The sequence below is a fragment of the Petromyzon marinus genome, chromosome 3 (assembly GCF_048934315.1).
Source record: "Petromyzon marinus isolate PM22_M1 ecotype Great Lakes invasive population chromosome 3, UKy_Petmar_22M1.pri1.0, whole genome shotgun sequence".
NCBI lineage: Eukaryota > Metazoa > Chordata > Hyperoartia > Petromyzontiformes > Petromyzontidae > Petromyzon > Petromyzon marinus.
Genome location: NC_133669.1, coordinates 24,979,766 through 25,005,753, shown reverse-complemented (window position 1 = coordinate 25,005,753; position 25,988 = coordinate 24,979,766). Strand labels below are relative to the sequence as shown.

Sequence of the window (25,988 nt, the reverse complement as noted above, 5' to 3'; positions counted from 1 at the left end):
ACCGAGAGGATGGTTTCAAATTAAGCAATCATTGGAAAGATGTTCTAAATCAAACCAAAACATTAAACTAATTTTCAATGGTACAGCATATTTTTTTCAAGTAGTGGTATCCCAAACTTTCACAGCAACTTATTTCCCTTCACACCAAAATTATGTAAACTCCCCCCCCCACCATGCCGGTCCAGTACATCATTGTTATGCTAATTCCTTTGTCAAGGCGTTTTTTGTTTCCTCCCACACAGCTTAAAGGACGCGACCTGGGCTTGGCTGTGTTCACTCCAACGCTGTCCTCTGGACAGTCCGGTCCCTTCACCTGATGAAGGCCACTTGTGTTGTGGCCAAAACGTCGTGATTTTTGTTATTTTATTTTTACCTACGTGACTTTACCGAATAGAACCAAAGAGTATAAAAACAGCATGCAGTGGAAATTGGTGGAGACCCACTCACTGCCGGTGAGTTGCATTCTCCCACATTAACATGAGCTACCCCGCCCATGCTGCTGACACACTTGGGCTACGCCCATCTCTAAACCTTTAAAAACAGTTTGCCTTTAGAGGCTAACCCCCCCTTTTCTTGATGACGACCGCTTGTGTCGCGATCGAAACGTCGTGTTTTTTTTTAATTCTTTATTTTTTTTAAATCATTTTTCTATCTCCGTGACTTTACCGAAAGAACAAAAGAATATGCCATGCAGTAAGTAGTGCTATGCTGCCCCCAAGTGGCCATGGATGACATTTCTATTCACTGTTGAAGGTCCTCCGGATTTTTTAGATGAGATATACATATTGGTAGAAATAAAAAAAATATTAAAGTGAAATGTATAATTATGTAGATTAACATCTTCATATTAAAATACACTAAAATTGTGTTTAGCGAGGTCAGGTTTTCAAGTATTCAACTGCTATACATAAAAATACGTTGCAGATTTTACCATGTTGCAATTTGTATGCACAGCAATAAACACAAGACGTGTGAAAAAGTTAATATTCTGTATGACAGAGGTTAGATGTTTATTTGGTTTTAAATATATGTAAAGTACACTTATACATTTTTTTTTATTTTACGAGACAAATGCACATACTTTCCAAGTTATATCAATCATGCCCCTTAATTCCACGTTGAAACATGTCACCGACAACCGTATACACATTTGCTGCCAAAGTGTGGAAGTAATGTACAGCCCAACTCCCAGGGAGGCACTCTGCTGCACTCGTGCCATCCCACCATACACCAACTTTCAAACTATTCATTCTAGATTTGAAGCTTCAAACTATTTATCATTAAAAATCATGCCCGTACACACATCAAGAGGGGTCCACACTCGGGTAACCTGGCAGAGCTTTCAAGTGCTGGGCCAATGCAATCCCTCACATCACTGTTGAGCTCTTGGCCAATCATGAATTCATTTCGCAGCACGTGGTCAATGCACTGCTGGATGGTTTCCCCCACCACGTAGTGTCGCTCATGGAGGTTATCTGAACATAACATGCTGGCCAGTGAAAGTTGCCGGGCTGTACTCGAGACCGGTTTAGTTATCACTCGCCACTGATAGTGGCTGGAAATCGAACTCGGGTCACCAGATTCCGAGCGCAGAGCGCGAACCATTGCATCACTGCTTCACACCACGTGGACTTTATTCACAACCGAAAGATATTCACCACACTCGGCGACCAAAGAAAAAAAATTATTGCAAAAGGATGGACTTATTTTCAAGCAGACAAGGTGCAGCACAAAGATTAAAGACTGCAATGTTGTGGAGTGCAGCCAAGCAACAGCCGCGTCAGATCTGGTCCCAGTGCTCAGCTCTGCCGCTGGCAATGCTCGGTCCTAATTCACTGCGCTTCCTTCGATTGTAACCTGCAGCACCTGGGTATCGCGAATGCTAGGTGTCGACTATTACGATGCTCAGCAGACGCAGCTGCCGTGTCGGGTGCAATGTGATCGTAAAAGTTAGCGGCTATGGCATTGGAAAGTTGACAATTTTAAATAAAGAGCATTGCCAACATCTCTTCGTGTCGTTCAAGGGCAAGAGGAGCTCCACATCCGAAACGAACTTCAGTGCCACGTGCACTCGCTCTCTTGTGTTGTGCAAACCCCACGAGCTACCAATCCATTTGCCATGCTAAAACTCAGTTTAATTACGTCAAATGCTAAGAAGTCGCTAACCCCTGCATTGTACACACACTGCAGATAATTTAGCAAATAGTATTACATATGCTAGTTGTCTCCATGATATCAAAGAATTTGCAACGAAGACCAAAACACTAGTTAAGGTACAAGAATGTTTAAAATTCGATTTTATTATTCTAGATTGCGCTAGGACTGACATAAAATGGACTATTCTATCAAATGTCACAGGGTCTTCAATATAATTTTCAGACACTAGTTGTATCCAAGGTTCATAAGACAGTACTATATTAATAATAGCCTATAAAAAATACTAAACACCTGTGGCCATTTAAAAACCCTGTGCAAAAACACCAAAAAGTGTGCTTACTTCTTGGCTAAACAACAGTTTAGCTTTTCAATTTACCTTTATTGAAAGGCACGTGTTTGTAATAATGGTAAATTAAAATGAAACATGCATCGGATGCCAATTGTGAGGTACAAAGAATTTCCTCAAAAAGGTAAATTACCTTAGAAAGATATTTTTTTTTATAAATATAAACCTGAATACTACAGGCATTTTCATTTTAAGCCAGCACCCAGAAACGTTACACATCAAGAGTTCATCTCTGCTGCTAGTCACTAAAATGGAACAAAAGCTGACGAGTGGACGAAGCATGGAGAGAGATGCATGCTTAGAAAATGAAGAACAGAAATATACGGATTAGATCACGCACAAGTTACGGACGCAATTTTGACCCTTGATCAGGACACGTCATGGCGATAAGAGACAACGACGATGATGGCCACAGGTCGAGACTTACAACGGGATAGATGGCCGAAGGAGCAAACGTGCCCAAGAGGACAGCCTCCACTTGTGGAGATGGAGCCACGAAAGCAGCTTGTGGGCAGGCGCGCGATGGACGTTGTATCGTGCGACGGTGTGAAACGCCAATAGCTTGGAGAGGCATTCCATCCGGCAGTTCGCAAATCCCAGCCGATGGTGGCGCACACTGGAGGTCTCTGCAAACGATGTCCAATTGGTGTAACCAGGGATGTGCCCCTCGATTTCTTGAATAACATTTACTGCAGCAAGCCCTGAGCTGACAAAAGGTGCCGCCGGCCAAACCCTGAGATGGAAACGAGAGCGCTGCCGAAAGCTAGGACAAGCGGCAGCAGCAGCTCAAAATAAGCCATAATCGGCATTGCCTGAAACCCTTGGGACAAAGAAGCTCAGTCTCCTATTTCAGGATACAACCTCGAGCAACGTGTTACTAAAAAAAAACATAACGTGGCATGGGGCAGTTCAGTTTACAAAGAGCGTTCATAAAATGTTACGTCAACACTCTGAAGAGTACACAGAAAGATAAATCATGCCGCACTTCTTAAGTAAATGGAGTATTACCGCTCCACTGCCCTAACTCAATGCAAGATTTAGACAAGACATCCAATTTTGTGCGAGATGGTTTAAGAATCGAATTAAAAAAGAAGTCAAGTTGCTCTCCAGATGTGTATCCTTCAACAGCACAACAGTCGCTGCTCCCTGCGGGGTCGTTATTCAGCACAGGCTGCAGTTGTTGTCTCGCGAAGATCTTCCCGCTGCCTGAAACACACGCGTGCACACACACCACATCGATTATTACTCCGTGAAATCATTGCTACAACTACGGGTGGAATGACTCAGCCACACGATTCAAGATCACAATTAGATTCAAGAATCGACATTGCAGTTAATGTTGTGACCTCTAATGGCTGCAGGATCACGTGAACCCATTACTTACAAAACACATGCATTTAAAAAGCATTTGTTATGATACACGTGATTTGAGGCTTGAATCGTGAGCTTAATAAATTATATTATTTTATTAATTGGTGGATCATTACACTCATAACTGCCACCTACTATTACCATCAATCTGTGCAATTACCGTTTCAGATCAGCGGTACATATTTGCCGTGTTGCAGCCTGGTTGTGTAACAGACTCAATGACTGTTTATCTAACAAAGTAGAGAAACAGACAAGTCACCTTAACACATATGTCCTGCCACATAAATGTGTAGTATTTATTCCACATCCCACCAGCCACACGGTCTTCAGGGGAGTGTATAACTTTCAGCAGCATTGCTTCAACCCAAGAAAATGCTGGGACAGTTTTGACCGTCTCATCAGGAGTCGGGCTTTCTTGAACCATGTTTCGCTAGCCTCCAGGCGTGCAATGTTTCCTGGTGCTACGCGATTCGATGCACGCGGATTTAAAATCCCATTTTAAATAGACAAATTGATACAATCGGCACGTGCCTACTGGTCAGCCTGTCAGTTGGTGACTTGCCCGAGCAACGGTTTTCTGACCAACAGTTGTGCACAACATGAAGACACATCCAGCGCGGGTTGCGTCGCACCTGTTGCCGCTGCTGCTGCTCCAGCTCCTGTTGCTGGCGGCTGGCTTGCAGGGCGCGAGCCAATTCATCATCCTCGCTGAATTGGGAAGAAAATAGAATCATGCAAAGTGAGCAAGCCAAGTTTGTGAAAATTCAACAAATCATTTGGTTATAGTGCATTGGCAGTGGTGTACAAGTATAGATGTGTGTTATGATGAATGGCTACTGCCCAAAAATCACATTTTATATACGTATATTTTTTCCCTTTGAAAGCAGTGTGACAAATGTATTGATTTTTGGTACGTTAAAAAAGCCTTTCATACATTTACAATGCTCGGAACATTATAAGCCAAATATAACCACCATAACGACTCACCTGTGTTGAGGGGCTGGTGTATTCTCTGCCAGTGACATTTGTAAAGCCAACTGCAGGGCTTCCTCTTCTGTCTACATAAGAACCACACAACATGGATACACACATCAACTCACATTTATTTCATCACAGCATCCTAGAGGATGACCATCACAGATATGCAACAAAGAGCCGAGCTCATGTGCAGGAGTAAGGTGGATTGTTGCATAACAGGAAACGGGGAGTGGCGATGTGGGGAGGCTTTCATGCAACGGTTGATAGAACATGGCTGATGAGAATAATGTTTTACCATACTCACCAGTCCAGCTTGCAGGCTTGCTTGTGCTGTGGCAGCAGGCAGTGTAGCTCTGTCCCTGTGATACACAGATTACCCACTTAGGCATCTTCGGTATGTGGTTGGTTTTGTGCGATGCGCGTGGCTCTCTACGTACGTGTCGCTGGTACCGTGCAATGCGTGTGTACGGGTACACGTACCTTGCAGGGCCTCGGTTTGGGATACCAGCATGCACGGCGGGCTGGCCGGCATGCAAGGGAGGCTGGCCGGCATGTGTGGTGGGTTGGCTGGTGTGCGTCCTCCCTGGCGCAGGCGTTGCTTTGCTCGAGGCAGATTTGCGTTGACTCGAGCCGGCCCTGATAACGGCTGCCGTACTGCATGCAAAACAAAAAAAAACACGCTCGATCACACTTGCAAATATTTTCACGTACATTGTTTGGAGGAGAGGTGAAGTCCTTTGCAGCAACATCCTGCTCCATCGATTTGTAAGGCTTACCCAGCACGGGATAGGCCGCCTGGCGGTGCTATGCACTCGTGGTCGGCTGGGTGCCGGTGCTTCAGACAGAAGTTATTCTGACAGGAGTCGCACACCACCTTCACCAGCTCCTTCTGTTTGCAGCCCTTGCGCGAGCACCGGTTGGTGTAGATCTGAAAATAAACATAAAGAACGCTGACATTTACCCATTTGGTGGCCTTTCTTTAAAGAGTGGGGATGATTAGTCAATGAAAGAGTCCGATTAACTAAAATATGCAATCTACGTTTTTGTTGTAAATTACTCGCATTTAAATGTTTGGCGTCGCTCTACCACGCCTCGTGGAGTCACATCTGTATAAATAAGCGGTCACCCAAATCAAAGAGCTTACAAACCATAGACGGCCGGAGATGACATGGTTGCTCACCTTGGTGGTTCGCGTTGACTGGCACTCTTGGTCCATGTGCTGCCCCACCCGCACATCAGGAGTCTCTCCCCTCCCCACCGGGACTGGCTTGTTACACAGCGGGCACACAGGCACTTGTACATCCTGTCACACACACACAGCGTTATGAGGAAACCTCCATGTACCAACAGCGTGGTCGAGTGGCCGATTTCCAATCGGTGGGGCACACTGCACGTAAGAATCTGGGAACCCCCAGACTTCATATTAATCCTTGTAACCTAAAATCACGAGGAGCCAAACATTAGTGTACAATAGTGCAAGAGACTAATTAAATGGAAATCTGGGCATTGTCATGATGATGACGACATCACCACGTGACATCAGTTGTTCCATGGTTCCGCCACTACCTTAGCCACGCATCTTACAAGACGTTTCAGAGATTGTTTAACAGCTGGAATTGAGTTTTTTTGTTGCCAATTTGATGACATTCGTTGTGTCTACACACGTAACAGGGAAGACCGCGAGAAGGTTGTCATCTTCTTCCCCAGCAGCAAAGCGAGGATGTTAGGGTACACACTTAAAATTCCATGTCTCACCACCAAAGTGGACGAGAGTTCTATAGCCTTCATTCTCAAGGCCTGGACAAGTATCGTTTGGGGATTCTAACCTTGCGGTAAGCAGAGGCACAACCATGGTGCGAGTAGGAGAAGTGGTCCTTGCAGAAGATGAGCTCGCAGGCATCACAGCGCATCGGCAGGAAGTCTGCAGCACATAACACAGGATACACAGAACCAACGTTTACACCGTCTCCTTTAGGAGACTCCACAACATTAAGATGCAAATCGATAACACTGATCAGGCGGACCAAACAATTGGTCGCGAACAACGGAAAAGGCAGCCCTTCGGAGCGCCGTATGCGTTACTGAAATTGAATTGATTGCACGAATCTATGACGATTCAACCATGGCGCCGAGAATCAGCCGCTTGCTGAAAAATAAAAAATGTCGAAACTTTACACATTTGACAGACCAAGAAATGGCAACGTGGTTAATGGGAAACAACTCATCCGACCTAAATTGTCAATACTGTGTGTGGTAATGTCCTGGAGCCTCAGCGCACACATCAATACAGGAAACACTCACACATACACTTGACAACACACGTTACTTATACGCCACACGTCACGCAATCTACAGCTTCACAGCTGCGAGGCCTAAGCTGGCGTATTATTTGTCAGTGTTAATATTTGCAGATATCGAATTGCTTTCACATTAATTCAAGCGCAGCCGTAACAGCAGACGGTAAAGTGGATTAGGACCAGGGTCATTCAAAATCATAAACAAGTTCGCCCTGCGCGGCGAACACAACGGACCTAACAAGAATAAGCCACGTCAGCCTGAAACATCATTCCGTCAACACGCCCCCTTCAACCTCAAACACACAGTGGAGATCCCAGTGACGGGAACGACCGACTTCGTGAACCCCTGACGGACATCAGCGGGTGTAGTTGGACAAGCCTGGCCGGAGGAATTGGCTCCCCTGTACCTAAGACAAGTCTCTAATCGTGTCTCCCCTCCCCGCGTCTCCCTCTCGTCCTGGTGTCACACAAAGACAATCCTTCCTGTGTCCTCCTCGCGTCTCCCTCTCGTCCTGGTGTCACACAGAGACAATCCTTCTCTTGTCCTCTCCCCTCCGTCTCGTCCTGGTGTGTCACACAGAGACAATCCTCCCCGTGTCCTCCTCCTTCTCGTCCTGGTGTCACACAGAGACAATCCTTCCCACGTTCTCTCGTCCTGGTGTGTCACACAGAGACAATCCTCCCCGTGTCCTCTTCCCTCCTTCTCGTCCTGGTGTGTCAGAGACAATCCTCCCCACGTCCTCTCGTCCTGGTGTCACAGAGACAATCCTTTCTGTGTCCTCCTCCGTCTCGTCCTGGTGTGTCACACAGAGACAATCCTCCCCGTGTCCTCCTCGCGTCTCCGTCTCGTCCGAGTGGGTCACTGAGACAATCCTCCCTGTGTCCTCTCGTCCTGGTGTGTCACACAGAGACAACCCTCCCCACGTCCTCTCGTCCTGGTGTGTCACACAGAGACAATCCTTCCCGTGTCCTCTCCCCTCCGTCTCGTCCTGGTGTGTCACACAGAGACAACCCTCCCCACGTCCTCTCGTCCTGGTGTCACACAGAGACAATCCTCCCTGTGTCCTCTCGTCCTGCTGTGTCACACAGAGACAATCCTCCCTGTGTCCTCTCGTCCTGCTGTGTCACACAGAGACAATCCTCCCTGTGTCCTCCCGTCCTGGTGTGTCACACAGAGACAATCCTCCATGTGTCCTCTCGTCCTGGTGTGTCACACGGAAAGACAATCCTCCCCACGTCCTCTCGTCCTGGTGTCACACAGAGACAATCCTCCCTGTGTCCTCTCGTCCTGCTGTGTCACACAGAGACAATCCTCCCTGTGTCCTCTCGTCCTGCTGTGTCACACAGAGACAATCCTCCCTGTGTCCTCCCGTCCTGGTGTGTCACACAGAGACAATCCTCCCTGTGTCCTCCCGTCCTGGTGTGTCACACAGAGACAATCCTCCCTGTGTCCTCTCGTCCTGCTGTGTCACACAGAGACAATCCTCCCCACGTCCTCTCCCCTCTCTGCGTCTCACAAAAAAACATCATTCGCTCGGTCCCCAGACCCCCAAACCCATCTTTTATGACGCGACAGCTGGTTCCACAAAAGCTATCGAAATTTAAAAAAAAATTCCTTTTAACGTGAACTCCATGTAATAACAATCTCCACTCGGAACGTTCTAATGTGCCCCCAACACTGCCCCGTCACTCTAGGCCCGAGCCTCGGTCTCGCCTAGCGGGTCCCGCCGACAGAAGCTTCGCACCACCGCGGGCCCACCACCGCCGCCACTCCCCGCTCACCGAGACGCTTGCAGGTCGCTTCCATGCAGTGCTTCCCCAGGTCGGGCAGCTCCATGTCGCTTCTCCGTCGTGCTCGTCTACGTCCGCGAGCTATCAAATAAAAGAACCGATGGTGTTGACGACGCCGAGCTGACGACGCGAGCCGCTTCACTTATAGCGGCGGGGGCGAAGCGGTGGTGGGGGAGGGAGGGGGGGCACCCGGAAGTGACGTAGACGAGCGTGACTCATCGATTCTGATCGATTAATTACACAATTCTACTGGTTGGTTCTCTCGGTAAAGTCACGGAGTTAGAAATACATTCAAATAAAACAAATCACGACGTTTCGATAGCAACACAAGCAATCATCATCCGGTGGGAAAAACACAGCAAGACATATGTTTTTTTTGTTTGCTAAAGCGGGAGAGATCACTTTCTTGCTGTGATTTTCCCACCTGATGATGATTGCTTGTGTTGCAATCGAAACGTCGTGATTTGTTTTATTTTAATGTATTTCTAACTACGCGACTTTTAACCGAAAGAACCAAGGAGTATGGATTACTGCAGTCACGAAAGCTTCAAATCAAAATTACACAATTCTAATCACTGCTCCGTATAGCGGCGTAGGAGGCTTTCGCGATCGATATGAATCCATGATAGAGGTTGTTTTTGTTGGGTTAGATCGCGTAAATATAAATGCGTCGTTAAATCCGCCACCACCCGACGCAGACAATTAGTAAGGTTGTCACGTAAACAGAACCTGCCAATTCGTCACTAGTGCAGCACAACCGGTGTGTTTGGAGAGTTTAATCCACAGTACTCGAATTGTAAAATGTTGTGGATTTACTCTTACTGTATTTATGTTCCACACAACGACGCGAATGATTATTCCGTGTTGTGCATTGCATCGCTCTGCGTCGAACTATGGACCCACAGAGGGTCCTTGCCTATGAACATCTGGCGGTGAACGAACACCGACTGTCAAAACCGTTCTTTGCTTCGACTTAATCAAAGCTGCTGAAATCGTGTAAATATTCAATACGTTATCAAACGAGTGCGCGGCAGAGGCACTATAGCGAGACGAAACCGTGAAAATACATTTCACTCGAATTTATCTTAAAATTAATCATTTTCATTTAAAACATTATAAAATGTTTATGGAATTGAGAAATCGTTACACGCGGCGTGACTTAACACCGGCGCGTGGCGTTACGAGCCGGTCGAGAAGCTGCGGGGGGGTGACGTCACGAGACGTGACGCGGCACTTTTGTAGTATCACGCGTCAAAGGGAAGGTTCCGGAATTGTGACGTCACCGCGTGTTGTCGCTGTGACGTCACCGCGTGTACTCACTGATTTCATCCACGCGGCGACGGGACCAAACGTGTGTTCGGTTTCTATGAATCTGGACTCTACTGGACACATCTTAGCTCTGACACACATACATAATTATAATACGCACCCAATCAAGTTGAATACTGATCTGGCCACACACACCTACCGGATTGTAAGACGCGACCCCAACTTTTGATTTGAAATACAAGGAGAAATCGCGCGTCTTACAATTCGGAGAATTCGGCATAACTTATGATATTTGGTTTCCGGCAGAGACTTAAAAGTGTGGGGTCGGGCGTGGCAGCAGCAGTACTAATCTAGCACTGGTGATGAATGAGTCACTGATGTTTATCAACGGATGGATGAAGCGCCAGATAAAACAAACCGTCACATTTCAAATAACGCGTGTTTGAACAGGCAAATTCCACAATCATGTATTTTTAATTAATGTCTACAACTGTGCAACAATAGGTGCGTCGGGTCGCATCAGAGCGCTTTAAATCACAGTTCATTGCAAACATTTGAAAGGGCACTCTCAGCCGGAGCCGTCACTGTAGAAGTGACTCGGCATTTGGCCTGCAACGCAGGCATTAGTCTATGTGTAATCCCAATGCAGAGCCATGATTCTTAATGAAGGCTTCTTCTCTTAAGCCGTCCCCATGTCTCACGATCCTACGATCTGAAAATACCTGCACACGAGCTGGATTTATCCCTCCCTCGGCTGCCACTCTGTCGTTCGTGTCGAACCGTCGGACATCATCCCTTCCAGCCATAACGTGTCCTGACCATGGCTCACTTTTCTTAAGTTAGAAGAAGTATGTCTTGAATCAGTGATTGATCTATAATCCATGCAATTTAGTTTTCTCTCGTGATAAATGTCGTAGTATTATTTATACCTAATTTTTTTTTACTGAAAACTTTCGTGACTGCAGGAATTCATATTCTATGGTTCTTTCGGGAAAGTCACGTAGAAAAAAAAATAACAATAAAATAATGAAAATAAAAAGACTAAAAACAGCAGCTTCCCTCTTTTTTCTCCTGATGACGATTGCTTGTGTTGCGATAGAAACGTGATATGTTTTTTATTATACTTTAGTCACTTTATTTTCATTTTAATTATTTTTTCTATATACGTGACTTTACCGAAAGAACCATGGAATATGATTTGTGCTATGAAAGGTTATTGCCTGAAACGTCGCCTGTTACGTTTTTCTTTTGAGGCCACGGTGCTATTGAAAAATGTGATGGGGTGTTTTTTTTATATTGTTATACAGCACGATAAAGTATTTGTATGTAGCACCATTGCCCAAGGTGTGAGAGAGAGAGACAGCCCTTGCTTGCGTTTTGTAACAGGTATTGGGCCTTTAAACGCAGCAGCGTGTGTGTGGTGCACCTAGAACAGCGGACCAGGATTAAAAAAAAAACTATAGAACAAAGAGGTGGACGTGAGCGGGTTGGAGTGCATTCGAACTTAATGAAAAATATCATAGCAATGTGCGGAAAGTGTTCAATCACTGTTACCCCACCTTGATATAACATACGGTGGTGGCAAAACACGGTCATTACAGAAAAAATAAAGCAAACTTGAAAATTGTGCAAAGACGCGTGGAGATACAGATATGTGGAATTTAGAGACATAACTGAGACGGAGAAATACGATGGATTATATAGATGTACAGGTTAGTAGTATCAATCATTTCTACAAGTGGGCTTGGGCAGGACACTTCGTTAGATGGGGTGACGATGGCTAAGAATGATTACAGTGGCAGCCAAAGAATGGAACGTGTCCTAGAGGGCGTCCTCCAATGAGACGGAGCCATCAAACCAGTTTGTGTACAGATTTTAGATGGATTGTTGCAATGGCGAGACCATGGGAGGTGGCAGAGGCTTGAGGCCTTCATCCAGCAGTGGATTGAACATGGCTGATGGTGATGATTGGAGCTTAATGCTCGAATGGTCCAATCATCAAGAGGGGGCACTGTGATGGGATTTCAGCGCTGAACATCATCGTGTGACGTCGCCATTAAGATGAGGTCAGTGGATGTGATGAATATTAAAATAATAAGACCCCTGCTGTGGCTGGAAATCCCCGTGAATTGTCAGTTGTGTCTTTAACTTGCACGATTCTGAGTGCAAAAACATATTCTGTTGTTACAATTATTCGTACAAGTTTATTTACAGCGCCATATGCCCTATGAAAACACGCAGCTTGTTCTATTAAACTGTACATGTTTTCCTTTTAATCCTGCTGTCCCTTGAAGTATGTCTGAAAGGGTCTTGCGTGATTGAACAAATACACTTAAGTGTGGTGTTTTTCTGTGTATATAAAATTACAATCAAGATAATTACACCTGCTGAACTGGTTTGCAGCAAACACATGCAGGTTTATGTGCGTGTCACTGTGGGCTCCTTGGGAATGCGTGTAAGTACACGATGTACCTATTGTACTAGCCAGGAAACAGAACTCATATGAACCTTACTAACATCCACGACCCTATTAGGCCGATAGTTTATTCCACTTATCCACAGGGACTTTTCAGTTATTCGCTGATAATAAATATAGAGCCGCTAATCATTAAGTTCCCAGACCCTATAGTTCCCAAGGATAATAAGAGTCACCAGTGAAGGGGTAACACACACAAGATAAATGCTGTAGTAATTGTGGCACTGAGGAATCTTGATCAAATGTTGGGTTGCAATCGTATCCAGTATCGACTGTGCTATATTAGCAGCTCTCCTCGGCCAGGAACCATTTGCAGGCGATTAAAAGCCATTGGCGCAGCGTTAGGTCTGCCCCACCTGCCAAAACAGAGGGTCGGGCAGTCAACAGCCCCTAGTCCCCTTACCCCCTCCCCCCCATGCTGCAACAGCCCTGGCCACTTGGCGATGCTGCACTAATTGGGACGGATACATTGAATGTGTGCGTCGCAATTCAGGACACCGCGGTGGCGAGATGTTAAGTACATCGCCTGGTATGCAAGAGAGACGTGGGTTCGATCCCGACCCTGAAGATGCCTGTATATTATATGTCTCTCCAGAATTCTTCTCCGGGTCCTCCGGTTTTTCCCTCAATATTTAGAAACATGCGATTAAAGTATTTTTGCTGCTATAAATTTCCACATGATAAGCCACTTCTTTGAGCTACCATTTGTGACCAGGTAACTTCTGAAAAAGAGCAATACAGCCCTCTGGGCCGTACCTGGTGAAATAAAAAAAAAGTTTAGTTCATGGGTTAGAATGCCGTTGATTGACGGATCTCACCACCAGCCGAGCGGCGTCTCAGAGCGCTGTACATCGCATCTCACGTCAAACATTCGAAAGGGCAGACGCACTGGCAGCGGTCCCTGTGGGCACAAGCTGACGCAGCGCCCAGCACGAAATCGGCTTCGTTTACCAGTGGGGGCCAATGCACGCTGTGTAATCCCAATTGAGAGCCATGAACAATATGCTGCTGAATGAAGGCATCTCACGGTCCTGCGATCTAACAATGCACCCGCACGAGCCGATATCATAGCTCCATCTCCGCAGTGTATTTTCTCTCTGGAGCTCCCGACATTGGCTGCAATTCTGCCATTAGTTTAAACCACCGGCTGTTTTCCCTCCGAGCTACTTATCCCGCCCGAGACTACTTAACAGTCTAGATGTCTCATAGTTTCTTCTATAATTGGAATTATCACCACTGCAGGCTCTCCACAGTCCAGTGCTCATAGTCGTGTTTACACACGGTATTTAACATTATTCAAAAATAGGCGTTTACACTAGTGTGTATACTACAAGCCTTTTTTTCAAATTGCCGTGTTTAAAAGACACGGACAAAACATGTATAAAACACGACGGATGGACGTTATCAAATGTAATTGTGTAAGCCTTGTACGCACTGAATTTTCCAGAGCCGTTTGTGACGACTCAACCGAGCCTCTAGCCTCGCTGCAGAGAAAATGATCGCCGGCCACCCCACAAGCGGACTTGCCCAGCCCGGCTTTGCGATTACACTTAGACCAATGACAACGCTATGAAGGTTGTTAAATCCTTAAACTGTAACTTGTGTCCATCTCCCGAAGGCATTACACAGCCATGCGTGAACGTCAAACCCTGAGCATCATTTCATTCTGGGTCCACATTAACAAATCGCCCTTATACATAATTTGCTTTCGTCCGTTGCTTCGTGTAAACCATGAAGTCCTAAGTTTGGATTGTATCTTCCGGTTGTTGCCTTCAGGGCACCTATATTCCCCAGTTATTTCTGCCACTTGAACTCACCCGAGTTGTGTGAAACTTCCGTGGGCTCCAAGCATGCAGGGCACGCCAGAGGTCTGTTCTAATCTTAAATGTGATAAACGTATCGCGCATTGTGAAAGCAGCTCACACCTTTGACCCTCCATCAGCAAACATTCCCATGTCCTGTGCACAGCAAATAATCGACAGGAGATAGTTCAAAATTGAAAATTCTCTATTCAACAGAAACCCAATTTTAGACCAAAAAGTAACGCAACCTGAAATAAAAAAAAATTGTATATGACAAATAAAAAAAGCCTGAAGACTATATCGAATTACAAATAATGAAAGACATTCAGATACACAAACACCATTAACCCATTGCAATGAATTCGCAAACCTGCGTTGACAATTAACTCTTGTTATTACACTTGTTTACCCAGAAATCCCCAGCGAGTCCCATGCCTTTTTTCAGGAGGGTCCTGCCAAGTTTTTTTTTGCAGTCATGGGCAACGGTCGCTCTGTAGATTCCAATGAGTAATTTGTGGATAATTTTTTTTAAATTGGAAAATGTGAATTTATGTTACGGGATCTCTAACAGCCACTGAGATGCAGACGGCGCGTATTTGAAATGTATATCGCACCCAGTGTTAACCAGGGCGGCAACTGGTTTCCTCCCACCACCCGCAACGTGCAAAATGTGTTAACAAATGCGTGCAAACAGAACCTTAACCACACTTCATGGTTGCAGCGTCCTTGACCCCAGGTTTAACCCGCAGGCTCACGTTTAATAATGGTAGAGACTAGAACAGCGATTCTAAACCTGTGAACCATCAGAAGTGGTCTGTGGAGCTGTTGCAGATGTGATATATTCTTTTCTTCCAAACATGCAATTCTTTACGGTAGTGGGCAGCCAACACTATATGAGAACTGAGAGCGGTCCACACATCTAGGAAGGTTGGGAACCACCAGGGCTAGATGTTCCGGGACGTAATCCCAGTAAATGTGGAACGTTGGGGCCAATTCTGATCAAACGCTGCGAACCAAATGCTAACGTTGGCCCAGCACTGCGTATTTACTGGGATGGGCTGCTCGACCACTAAGATGACTCGAACGAGGGAGACCCTTTAAATTCCGTTGACCCAACCCAATAGGCTGAGAACGTTGCTTGCTGCAATGTAACCAGTGCAGTTGATGGATGAAATGTTGGAACGTCTGTGTCAATTAATACATTCTCACTTTCCGGGACTGAGGAATAATATCGATGATCAAAACGTAAACTTCGTTTTACTAATCCCTGATGTGCAGTTAACATGTTTGCAAACGAGTACAGTTATATCACGAGTCATTGTGTCCCAATCATGTACCAGTGTGCATGTTCCCTGAGGGCTAAGGTTTCAGCAAGATTAGAGTATGTAAGAATCAAAGGATAAAATATCTCAAGGGTGACGATTTAGTGTTAAGTCAGTATTAGTGTTACAGGTTTGTCATTGGGAATGTAACAAGCTTAAGGGTTAGTGTTGAGGTTTAACGGTTAAGCGTTTTATTCAGGCCTAGGGGATAGAGTGTATACATTGGCTAGGTTTTTATCAGCGAGTAAAAAAAAAGTTAGAGTTCACAACATGCATTGAAACGTCAACCCTGACGCAAGAGCACCCCACATTTAAACTCCATCTGGGGAAAAAAAAAAAAGAGAGAACTCGCTTCTGAGCCCGTGCAGACTTTTTACGTTTCTGAGCATGAGATCATCCAGTGCATACGCGTTTACATACTCGAGCGTTCGTGCGTGCACACGCACACGCACGCACGCGCACACAGGCAGCACGACGCCGCGCAGGAGGAGGAGGAGGAGGTACAGTGACAGTAGACGCGCCGTTCATGGCCGCTGAGAAAATGCCGTGTGTGTATATGTACAAGGAGCGATGGGGGCACCGCCCGACATGGGTAAGGGGGGGGGGCCCGCGTGCAGGCCGCTTCTTAGGTGAGGTGGCGCTTCGCGTGCAGCGCCAAGTGGTCGGAGCGCGCAAACGTGCGGGCACACGCGCGGCAGGAGAAGGGGCGCGCGCCCGTGTGCTTGCGCGCGTGCCGAGTCAGCTCGTCCGAACGGGAAAATCTCCACGAGCAGCCCGTCCACGCGCACGCGTACGGTCTGTCCCCTTCACACACACACACACACAAACAGGCATCCTATGTATATAGGCTTCAAAGTACCGCGGTGCCATGCACCAAAGACAAATATCCCTAGTATAGCCTTTAATGAACTTGCTGGGTGCTGTTAACAAGCGCCTATAAAGGCACACAACACACCCTGCTTAGTAAACTAAGTTGCCTCGGTTTTTCCCGAAAACACAGTACAATGGTTAAAAAATTACCTCATTTCTCGCACCCAAACTGTATTCACAGATGGTTGGAGGTCAAACAGTGTTAAGATAACAAAAGGGGTTCCACAGGGTTCCATCCTCGGCCCCCTCTTGTTCTCTCTTTATGTCAATGACTTGGGCACTGACCTGGATCATTCCAGGGTAAATCTTTTTGCAGATGACACGATACTGATTACTGCTGGCCGCTCTCCGGATGATGTGATTGCAAAGCTCCAGGGTGATTTCAACAAACTACAACATCAGCTAGTTGCACTTAAACTAGTCCTGAATACCTCCAAAACCAAGGTGATATGCTTCTCACCGGGACTAAAGCAGGAAGTTATTTTTCCCCAATTACATTCCTTAAATAATTATCAAATAGAGCAAGTCAAAATCTATAAGTATCTTGGGGTCATCCTGGATTCAAAACTGAATTTTGAAGATCACATTGACTATATTGGTAAAAAGACAAAAGTAAAAATTGGTTTTCTGTATCGACACAATCACTGCTTCCCCCCAATGTTCCGTTTGGAATTGATAAAAGCTACCATACTGCCTCTACTTGACTACTGTGACATCATGTATAAATCAGCCCCAAATACTGTACTGAAGAAGCTTGATTCCATCTATCACTCGACCTTAAGATTTGCATTGAACTGCCCATATAGGACTCACCACTGTGATCTCTACATTGGGTCAAACTTAACATCTCTTAATGTTCGACGGCTTGTGCACCAGATCTTATTTAATCACGATGTACTTACAAAAAAATCGGCAGACTACCTACTGGATCTCCTCTCTGTTTCAAAGAACAAATTTCACCTCAGGTCTTCGCTCATTTACCAGCTTCACATTCCCTATTGCCATACAAAAACCGGAGGAAGGGCCTTTGCTATTGATGCCCCCAGGGTCTGGAATGCTATTGCCAATAAACTGCAACTTGAATCACTACCTATGAGATCTTCACTCAAAACTGCTCTAGAGGAGTTGTACACCCCTAGCTGCCACTGCTATTCAGTGGCCTAAAATATGGCTCTAGGGTTTGGTGTTACATGTTATTTATGTAGTTTATTGTAAAAACATTCGGTCACAGTCCCTATGATCACTGTTACATTGCATTTATGCTTTTATTTTGGTGATTTAGAAAAGTTTTTTTGGTTTGGCCATGTTTTTGGTTTGGCCATGTTTTTGTTTATTGTAGTACGGAGTTAGACTGATGGCCTTAATCTTAGTCTTGTGGTTGTTGTTGTTGTTGTATGACTTGCATCCCACTGGGATTTTTGCACACAGCGTTGTACGGTGCTATTTCAGGAATATTTTGATGTTTTTTTCCTGGATTTTTTGTTTTCACAGTCACACAGTCACTTTAAGATGTTTTCTTGTTCATGTTTTTGTTTGTTGTTTTGTTGCGGTTGCACCCGATTCAAGAGCCGAATGGCTCACAGGGCTATACCAAATAAATGGAACTATGGAACTATGGGTGGCCCATACCATGCCCAGAAGCCATTATCTCCCTTGTGGTGATGTTAACACATAGCACCAGGTACTCATTTAAGGCTGAGTCGACCTAGAGGAGGCCCAGGTCTGGTTCAGATAATTGTCACTGCTGCTGTATTCAACAGAAATCAGGGCATTAAAAAGAAATACATCAGAATGCGAGTTGAGTGCCGAATATAACAAAACAATTGCTTGAAGAAAAATAGGACATAAAATAAGCTGCATGATGGCATGCGAAAATCTGAAGAAGCAGGAGACTGACAATGCAATTGTTTAACAGACGATGTTCATCTGTCTCTGATCTAATCCTAGTCCCCATTATGCGATTTCAGCTTATATCCAATTCCCGTTCCTCTCCTTCTGCCGTCTTCTGTCCTTCCCCTCTGCACTCCTAAACTTCGCGAGCTTTGCTTTATTTTTCTAGATGACAACCGGGGAATCCAGCAGAGCAAGTTTATGCGCTTAGTTTTGCCACTATTCCTACACTTGGTCTCTGTACCGTTGTCGAAAAGTACGAATACTATATATATTTTAAATCCACAGAGCATGCGAGTGAGCGAGTGTGTGTGTGTGTGTGCGTGCACTACCTGTGTGGCTGCGCACGTGTGCCTTCAGGTGCGAACTCTTGGTGTACGCTTTATTGCAACCTGCGAAGCGGTCAGTACAACGGTCATCGGCCTCATTACAAAGCCACAACATTCACAATGAACACATCTTACAATGACTGATGGAAAGTGAGAACATATGCAAGTTAAAAGACATTTTCTTGACCGTGAATAAAAGTAAGTGGGTAAGAGACGTCGCTGGATGGGATGGTGGCTGACGAGGTGGGGAATAACAATGGAGAGGTGGCCAAAGGAGGGAACACACCCGGGAGGTTATCCCCCTTGGAGATGGAGCAACAGATGGATTACATACCTGTCAACCCCTTATCAGTGGCTTCCTTATTACAGACCTTATTGGTCACCCCGTGCCCTTATAAATCTCAACGTTCATTCGACAAAGTCCCATCACAAGGGCGAAACACAGACGAAAAAAAATGTTTTTTGCCCGTATTTAAACGGCTGTACGCCGCATGGACCTGCAAACTAAAATTCCCTGTACAATAATCCGGGGTAAACCGTACATGGGTTGACAGGCATGGGATTATTACATCGTCGAACTGCGGCGAGGTGGCGATGGCTTGGGAGGGACGCTCATCCAGCGGCAGAATGCTCACGGCCGTTGATGGCGACTACGAAAGTGACTTTACCGCGCTCACCCTCGTGCGGACACGCGTGCACGCGCTTCCCCTCCTCCAGTTTCAAAGTCTCCTCGGTGCTCGGCCCCGCCTCCAGGGAGCCGCCCACCCCCGCCGCGGTCGCCGTGGCAATGCGCGACGACGACGTCGCCGCCGCGGGCGGGACGTCGGGGCTGCCGCGCTCTGAGCTGGGGGGCGACGGGGGGAGGTAGGCGGCCGCCTCGGCCCATCTGCGTCCCGAACAAACCCGCACAATGTCGCCGTCTGCCCCGCCACTCGTGCGCGCCAGTTGGTCCGTTTGCTCACGTAAATATTGTCACGATGTGGTTTTTTTTTGTGTTTAGCCGTTGAACACACCGAACTCTGAAAAGGTTACGGTCCAATAGTGCAGCACAAGAGCCACTGAGCTGCATGTGAGCTGGCACGAGTCCCCCTGTGCAGACCTCGTGGTATGGGAACATGAAGCTATTTGGCACCATGATAACCAGAATTTAAATGCACATTGGCAAGCCTAGCCCTTAAAAAGTTAAAATGTCATCAAGTTTGGCCTCGCCGTATCAAAGAGAACAAGAATATCAACTGGCCCGCAGGCTGTTTGCCCCGTGACGTTCCTCGTAGTAGGATGATGTTATATGTGGCTCGCTGAAAGATAGAGATTCGTGAGACGAAAATGAGATAAACACAAGAGATGACACACCTGAAGACAAGTGGTGCAGATTAGTCGCGACGTTCACAAATGTTATCACGTCACACATTAAGTCATAAGATCTGTACACGTGACATTTTGTCATGCTGCCCAACAGCAAACGTTACATTTTTAGTAAGTGCCCCACTCGAAAATATAGTTAAAGAACCATGACATTTAACGTTCACAAATCTAGCCTATGGTAATGGTATTGAATTTTAACAAGACGAGCCCTTTATGAAAGTGTGTTTTCATTCAAAGTATTTTTACAAAGATGGAATCATTTTCCTTGGCATCGCTCTTACATGAGAGCAACATCCAACCTATCACCAAATGACCCTGAATGTGTCTGATCTCATCACATCTCTCATGTTAAGGAGCGTAAAGGCTGGCAAGTACTGGGAAAGGTGCGTAGCAGGTGTTGTCGGTGTATTGCTATAAGGGCTGCGACTTGCCAGTGGATGGGAGTACTGTGGTGTAGGGATAGATTTGGTTCACTTGCTGGATTATGTCTCGCTGTACATTGAAAAGGCTGTAAGGACCTTTCAATGTTATCCACTCTTGTGCAAGGGATTTCTCCGGGTGAATTGGTTTCCTTCCCCTTTGAGCTAAAAACTCACGAATGGAACATCCCAAAGAGAGGACCTCTCCTTAAAAACAATCGTAAGATGCTGAGGCTTCCCTGGATAAATAAAGGGCATCATTATCGTTCAACAGAGTTGTCAGAACAGGTGGTAGTATTTTATGCACTTGAATTTGTTCCCAGTGTTGGTGAACTCTGTGTGACCCGTGTCAATTATAAATTGCATTTCTTTGTTGGTAATTGGACATCAACAGTCATATCCACAAGAGTTATTCAAGCCTGGGAGGCCCTGCTGTTCCCAAATGTCAGCGTATTGTGCCGCTTCAGCCACTGCAAATTCATTAACGGCACAGGCCGCCTTGCGACCAATCGCAGGCAGCGAAAACTGCAGGACAATCGACCCACCGGCCTCTCCCACGTCCACGTCCACGACCTCGGCCCCGGCCCCGGCCTCTCCTCGCAGGCCGCTCCGCCGACACCGCGTCGCCCTGGGACTGCAGGCTAGGCGAGCCGTAGGTCCCTCCCAGAGAAACGAGGCCCAGCACTTCGGCCGTTAAGTCGCTGATGGTGCTGAGCGGTGCCGCCATGAGCGAGTCCCTCCCGGGCTGCGGTGGTGGCGGCGGTGGCAGCAGTCGGCTCAGCAGGCTGGGCGCTGCCTCTGTGTGTCGCTGGGCACCGGTGGAACCCGGGTCCATCATTACCATCGGCGAGTTGGATCCCGCATCCATCACCAGGACATCCACGGGCAGGTACACGTACATATCGGCCCGCTACGCAAACACAGCGGACACGCATGCAGGCAGACTTGGATGGCTACTTTGGCACAAGGCAAGGCAATAGACATTTATACAACTGCATGTGCACTGATCTAGTTAGATATCAGAAGATCAGTATGGTAAAGCATGGTTGATACCTACAAGGGAGAATACACTACATGAGAACACTAAGTGTTGCAGACTTGTACAAGTGTCATGACAGAAGATAGTTGAGTCATTTCATGCTCAAATGCATAATTGCGGCAGTGATCACCTCCTGTTTACAGCCCAAAAGAGGACTTGCCCAAAAAGTTATACTTATGACATAAGATAGTACAGCAATGGATTCTTGATTCTATCTGTGGAGATATGTATGCATTAACCTCTTGTACGTGTTGTGTTTTATCCAGGAAATCTCTGGTTTCCTCCCACTTGCCAAACACTCCACAGTGAATTAAGTTATATTCTTAGCTCTTTCGGTAAAGTCACGTTGAAGGAAAACAATAAAATAATAAAATATATATAAAACAATAAAAAAAAATTCTCCTTTCAACGTGACTTTACCGAAAGAGCTAAGAATATGAATTACTGCAGTCACGAAAGCTTTAAATCAAAATTGAATTAAGTTAATTAACAAAATGGCCCAGTACAGGGCCCCCTTAGAAGAGTCTTGATATTTAGTACACATTTTTTGGCTAAATAGATGGCATTATAGAACTGCTTTTTTGTGTTTAGTTTGTTGTCTTTCCCCCACACCTTCAATTAGCACGGTTGGCTATGTACGTATGCGCATACGTACATGCGAAAGCAAATACACACAGACACATCAGTATACAACTGATCCACATGGAGACACACCAAGAGTGGCTCACATTTGGGCAGCAAAAGACTGTCACTATATCTGCGTCTAAGTAATATCCAAAGACCTCAATTGTAAAAAAAAAAATCCAATGTAACTGTTATGGGTTAAACATCCGAATGCTGAAAATGTACCTGAAAATTAATCAATTGGGATTCCACACAGAAACATAACCTCCTACGACGACAACCTTGCTGGACCCTCCTGGAAAAGTCTCGAGATTCAGCGAGGCTTTGCAGGGTAAACAAGCATAATAGTATATATTTTTGGTTCTTTCGGTAAATTCATGAAAATATAAATCAATAAAATGTTATTTTTTATATTTTTATTATTTTATTGTTTCCCTCCTACGTGACTTTACCGAAAGAACCAAGAATATGAATCCCTGCAGTCACGAAAGCTTTAAATCAAAAAAGCATAATAATAACAAACACAAGTCAACCAGGTCCTAAGTGGTTCTTCTCACAACATTTCCTGAAACCGCTTTACACACGCATGTTCCAAAATGTTCTTTTGTTTTAAAAAACGGACTTAAAGAGCTCGGCTCAATCCACTGCAGAGGATGCGCATGACCAGCGTGGGAACGCGAGGCCGAGCTTGATCGCAGGCTATGTTTCTGTAGAAGAATGTACGCGCAAAGATGCACGTTTTGATGTAAAAAAAAATGTCATGCCTTTTAAATTTGCTTCATGTTTTCAGTGTTCAAAGTCAGAAACAAGTAGTCTCACAGTTTGTACATGTTTTACAATTATTCTTCGCATGCGAGGCGAGCGGTGGGAAACCTGTTTGCAGTTGTCATGCTGTCGCACGCACGTCACACCTAGGTATGACCCTAAACGCGCGTTCGGATATTTTTTTTAATAAAAATCCTCCAAGACAAATTTCACAAGTGAAACAAGCTTCACACTTTTTTCATGACTCTTCTGGGACTATTATATTTATACAGCACTTCGTAAAATATACTGCATTCCTTGTCTACCGTGATGGATGTTGACTTGTGGCATATTTATGAAGTATATAACACATTATTTTAGGCTATTCCATGGCACAAACCCCATTCATTGGTCGCAAGGAATGTTACTTCCATCATTCAAATGTCCAATGCGCCCATGTGGGAATTAATGTTGCAGATTCACGTTCACAGCTTCACCTTGACAAACCATTCCTTGCGTGGGTGACCAGGGTGAAAAGTGCACAGAGATTCTGACATAAAGGCACCCTGGGCCACCACCAAACGGCCTCATTTCTCAAAAATTTCTAGCCGTCCATTGTGCTCACTCAGCGGTCAGGAAACCCAACAAACCACACCTCGCTCGGGTCATCATAGTTCAAGCAAAGTTCTCATCTAGACCTGGCCACTAAGGGAAAATGTGTTAGACCTGAGCGCAGAGATGAGACAGGAGGTAAAGACTTGAAACATGGGCAGAGAGAAATGAGACTTGGCTAAGCAGCCACAAGACGCACCAGCCTCCAGCCTTGGAGAGGAGACAGTTGAGGGTCTGGCCACGGACAAGATATATTTTGTACTTAAACAAAAAAATCCGCAGACTACCTGCTGGATCTCCTCTGTTTCAAAGAACAAATTTGACCTCAGGTCACATTCCCTATTGCCGTACAAAAACCGGAGGAAGAGCCTATGCTATTGATGCCCCCAGGGTCTGGAATGCTATCGCCAATAAACTGCACCTTGAATCACTACCTATGAGACCTTCACTCAAAACTGCTCTAGAGGAGTTGTACACCCCTAGCTGCCACTGCTATTCAGTGGCCTAAAATAAAATGTTTCGCTCCGGATGACCGCTGCAAAGTATGATCTGTATTTTGATTTCGTGTGCTGATCTTAAAGGTGCATTGAAAAATGTGATACTCCGACTGATGCTCTTGTCGTTGTGGAGTAACTCCTGCAGCCAGCTGTGGCTCTAGGGTTTGGTGTTACATGTTATTTATGTAGTTTATTGTAAAAAATTCGGTCACAGTTCCTATGATCACTGTTACATTGCATTTATGGCTTTATTTTGGTGATTTCTAAAAGTGTTTTGGATTGGCCATGTTTTTGTTTATTGTAGTACGGAGTTAGACTGATGGCCTTAATCTTAGTTGTCTTGTGGTTGTTGTTGTTGTTGTTTGACTTGCATCCCACTGGGATTTTTGCACGCAGCGTTGGTGTACGGTGCTATTTCAGGAAATATTTTGATGTTTTTTCCTGGATTTTCTGTTTGCACAGTCACATAATCACTTTAAGATGTTTTCTTTTTCATGTTTTTGTTTTTTTGATTGTTGCGGTTGCACCCGATTCAAAAGAGCCGAATGGCTCACAGGGCTATACCAAATAAATGAAACTAAACTATGAAACTAAAAAGGCGAGACATGTGGCCAGCCGGAAAAAAAATTACATTGGGGTGATTTTCTAATTTAGGCCTATGGCCAAATCACCTGAATGGCCTCAATCTCATCACTCATGTCAAGTTTACAAGTGAGCTTGGACGGTGCTTGGGCTGCTGCCAGGCTGCGTGGTTGAGCATCAGAGGGCGGTGCAGAAAAGTAAATTGTTGTACAGCACTTCGATGTTCCTCGCCAGCCCGCACAGAAGCAGTGCAGTGAAGTCAATTAACCCTCACTACCCACGCCGAGCGGGCAGGAGTTGGGGGGGGGGACATCGTCCAGCAGTGGATTGACAAAAGGTGCTGTACGAGTCCTACTTTAAATATCGCAGAGAAGTTGCACTTGAGGATATGGTGTGTTACACGAAACTCGCCAGGGAGAAGACGCGAGCGTGGAGGACGTCGTGTCGGCAAGAACTTGCCAAGGAGGAGACGCGAGAGATGAGAACTCGCCAGACATGCGATGCGAGACTTGGACAATGGAGACACTAGACATGCCCACGGAGATATATACAAGAGGAAGGAGGGCCGTGAGCCCCGTGCAGAGCTGAAGAGGCCTTGCACAATGGGATGAGAGGCGAGACAGAGCCCTTGGGGAGGAAGGTGACGATACAGTGCCTCGAGTAGAAGCGACACCGGGCGTAAAACCGGTCAAAGCGACGAGAAATGTGATCATAAAAAACACACACACAAGCCGTAGACACCGGACAGAGAAGCGGAGTCGCCATGTGAGCGGGAGACGCGAGGCCCGTGTCCTCACCTCGCCGGGGCGCACAGGTGTGAGCTCCGCGAACACCGGGGCCTCTTCCGCGTCCATCCCCGTGTCCTCGTGTCTATCTATTCCCCCGAGTTCCCACTCGTGTCCCTTGCTTACTTGGTCTCCCGCCCTCTGCCCCTTCTCTGTTGTTCTTTCCCTCCCGTATCTCCGCCCTCGTGTCTCTCCTCTCTGTGTCCCACGCGCTCTGCTCTCTTAACATGTAACTCTCGCTCGCGTCGTCTCTCCGCTGCTCTCCGCCGTCTCTTGTCTCCGCTGTGCCCCGTGTCGCTGCTTCCCCAACACCGCCGCCGCCTTCCCCCCGTGTCGTCTCCGCTTCGCCTCAAACTCCACGGGCCCCAAACTTCAGAGTCGAAGAGCAACGGAGCCCGGGTACCGCCCCCACCCCCTCGCGAG

General features: G+C 46.1%; 2 protein-coding genes across 3 annotated transcripts; both read right to left on the bottom strand.

Annotated features, from left to right (window-relative positions):
* Positions 1 to 980: 980 nt before the first annotated feature.
* Positions 981 to 9,130, bottom strand: LOC116957856 (AN1-type zinc finger protein 2A-like). The gene is made up of 9 exons (XM_032980283.2): positions 8,932 to 9,130; positions 6,679 to 6,773; positions 6,033 to 6,155; positions 5,629 to 5,780; positions 5,333 to 5,506; positions 5,157 to 5,211; positions 4,862 to 4,932; positions 4,507 to 4,582; positions 981 to 3,709 (listed from the first exon to the last, which is right to left on the bottom strand). Exons 1-9 carry the CDS (start codon positions 8,984 to 8,986, stop codon positions 3,665 to 3,667), a joined length of 846 nt encoding a protein of 281 aa, XP_032836174.1. The 5' UTR covers positions 8,987 to 9,130; the 3' UTR covers positions 981 to 3,664.
* Positions 9,131 to 14,674: 5,544 nt separating this feature from the next.
* On the bottom strand, positions 14,675 to 25,988 carry LOC116957845 (uncharacterized). Of its 2 annotated transcripts, none has more exons than XM_032980262.2 (5): positions 25,578 to 25,988; positions 21,228 to 21,592; positions 19,567 to 19,784; positions 18,902 to 18,961; positions 14,675 to 16,613 (listed from the first exon to the last, which is right to left on the bottom strand). In XM_032980262.2, the coding sequence occupies exons 1-5, from the start codon at positions 25,632 to 25,634 to the stop codon at positions 16,435 to 16,437; spliced, it is 879 nt and encodes a 292-aa protein (XP_032836153.2). In that variant the 5' UTR covers positions 25,635 to 25,988; the 3' UTR covers positions 14,675 to 16,434. The 2 variants fall into 2 exon arrangements, with proteins under 2 accessions (XP_032836153.2, XP_032836161.2); XM_032980270.2 differs by having other exon boundaries at positions 19,576 to 19,784; positions 25,578 to 25,986.

Excerpts from the sequence above, each read along its gene's own strand:
- LOC116957856 (XM_032980283.2), bottom strand. The coding sequence starts at position 8,986 with ATGGAGCTGCCCGACCTGGGGAAGCACTGCATGGAAGCGACCTGCAAG. Across the intron at positions 6,774-8,931 it reads AGCGACCTGCAAGCGTCTCG|ACTTCCTGCCGATGCGCTGT; the intron begins GTGAGCGGGGAG and ends TATGTGCTGCAG. Across the intron at positions 4,933-5,156 it reads CAAGCCTGCAAGCTGGACTG|ACAGAAGAGGAAGCCCTGCA; the intron begins GTGAGTATGGTA and ends GTTCTTATGTAG.
- LOC116957845 (XM_032980262.2), bottom strand. The coding sequence starts at position 25,634 with ATGGACGCGGAAGAGGCCCCGGTGTTCGCGGAGCTCACACCTGTGCGC. Across the intron at positions 19,785-21,227 it reads CGTGGACGTGGGAGAGGCCG|ATGGGCCGAGGCGGCCGCCT; the intron begins GTGGGTCGATTG and ends TTCGGGACGCAG. Across the intron at positions 18,962-19,566 it reads TCCGCACGAGGGTGAGCGCG|GTTGCAATAAAGCGTACACC; the intron begins GTAAAGTCACTT and ends ACCGCTTCGCAG.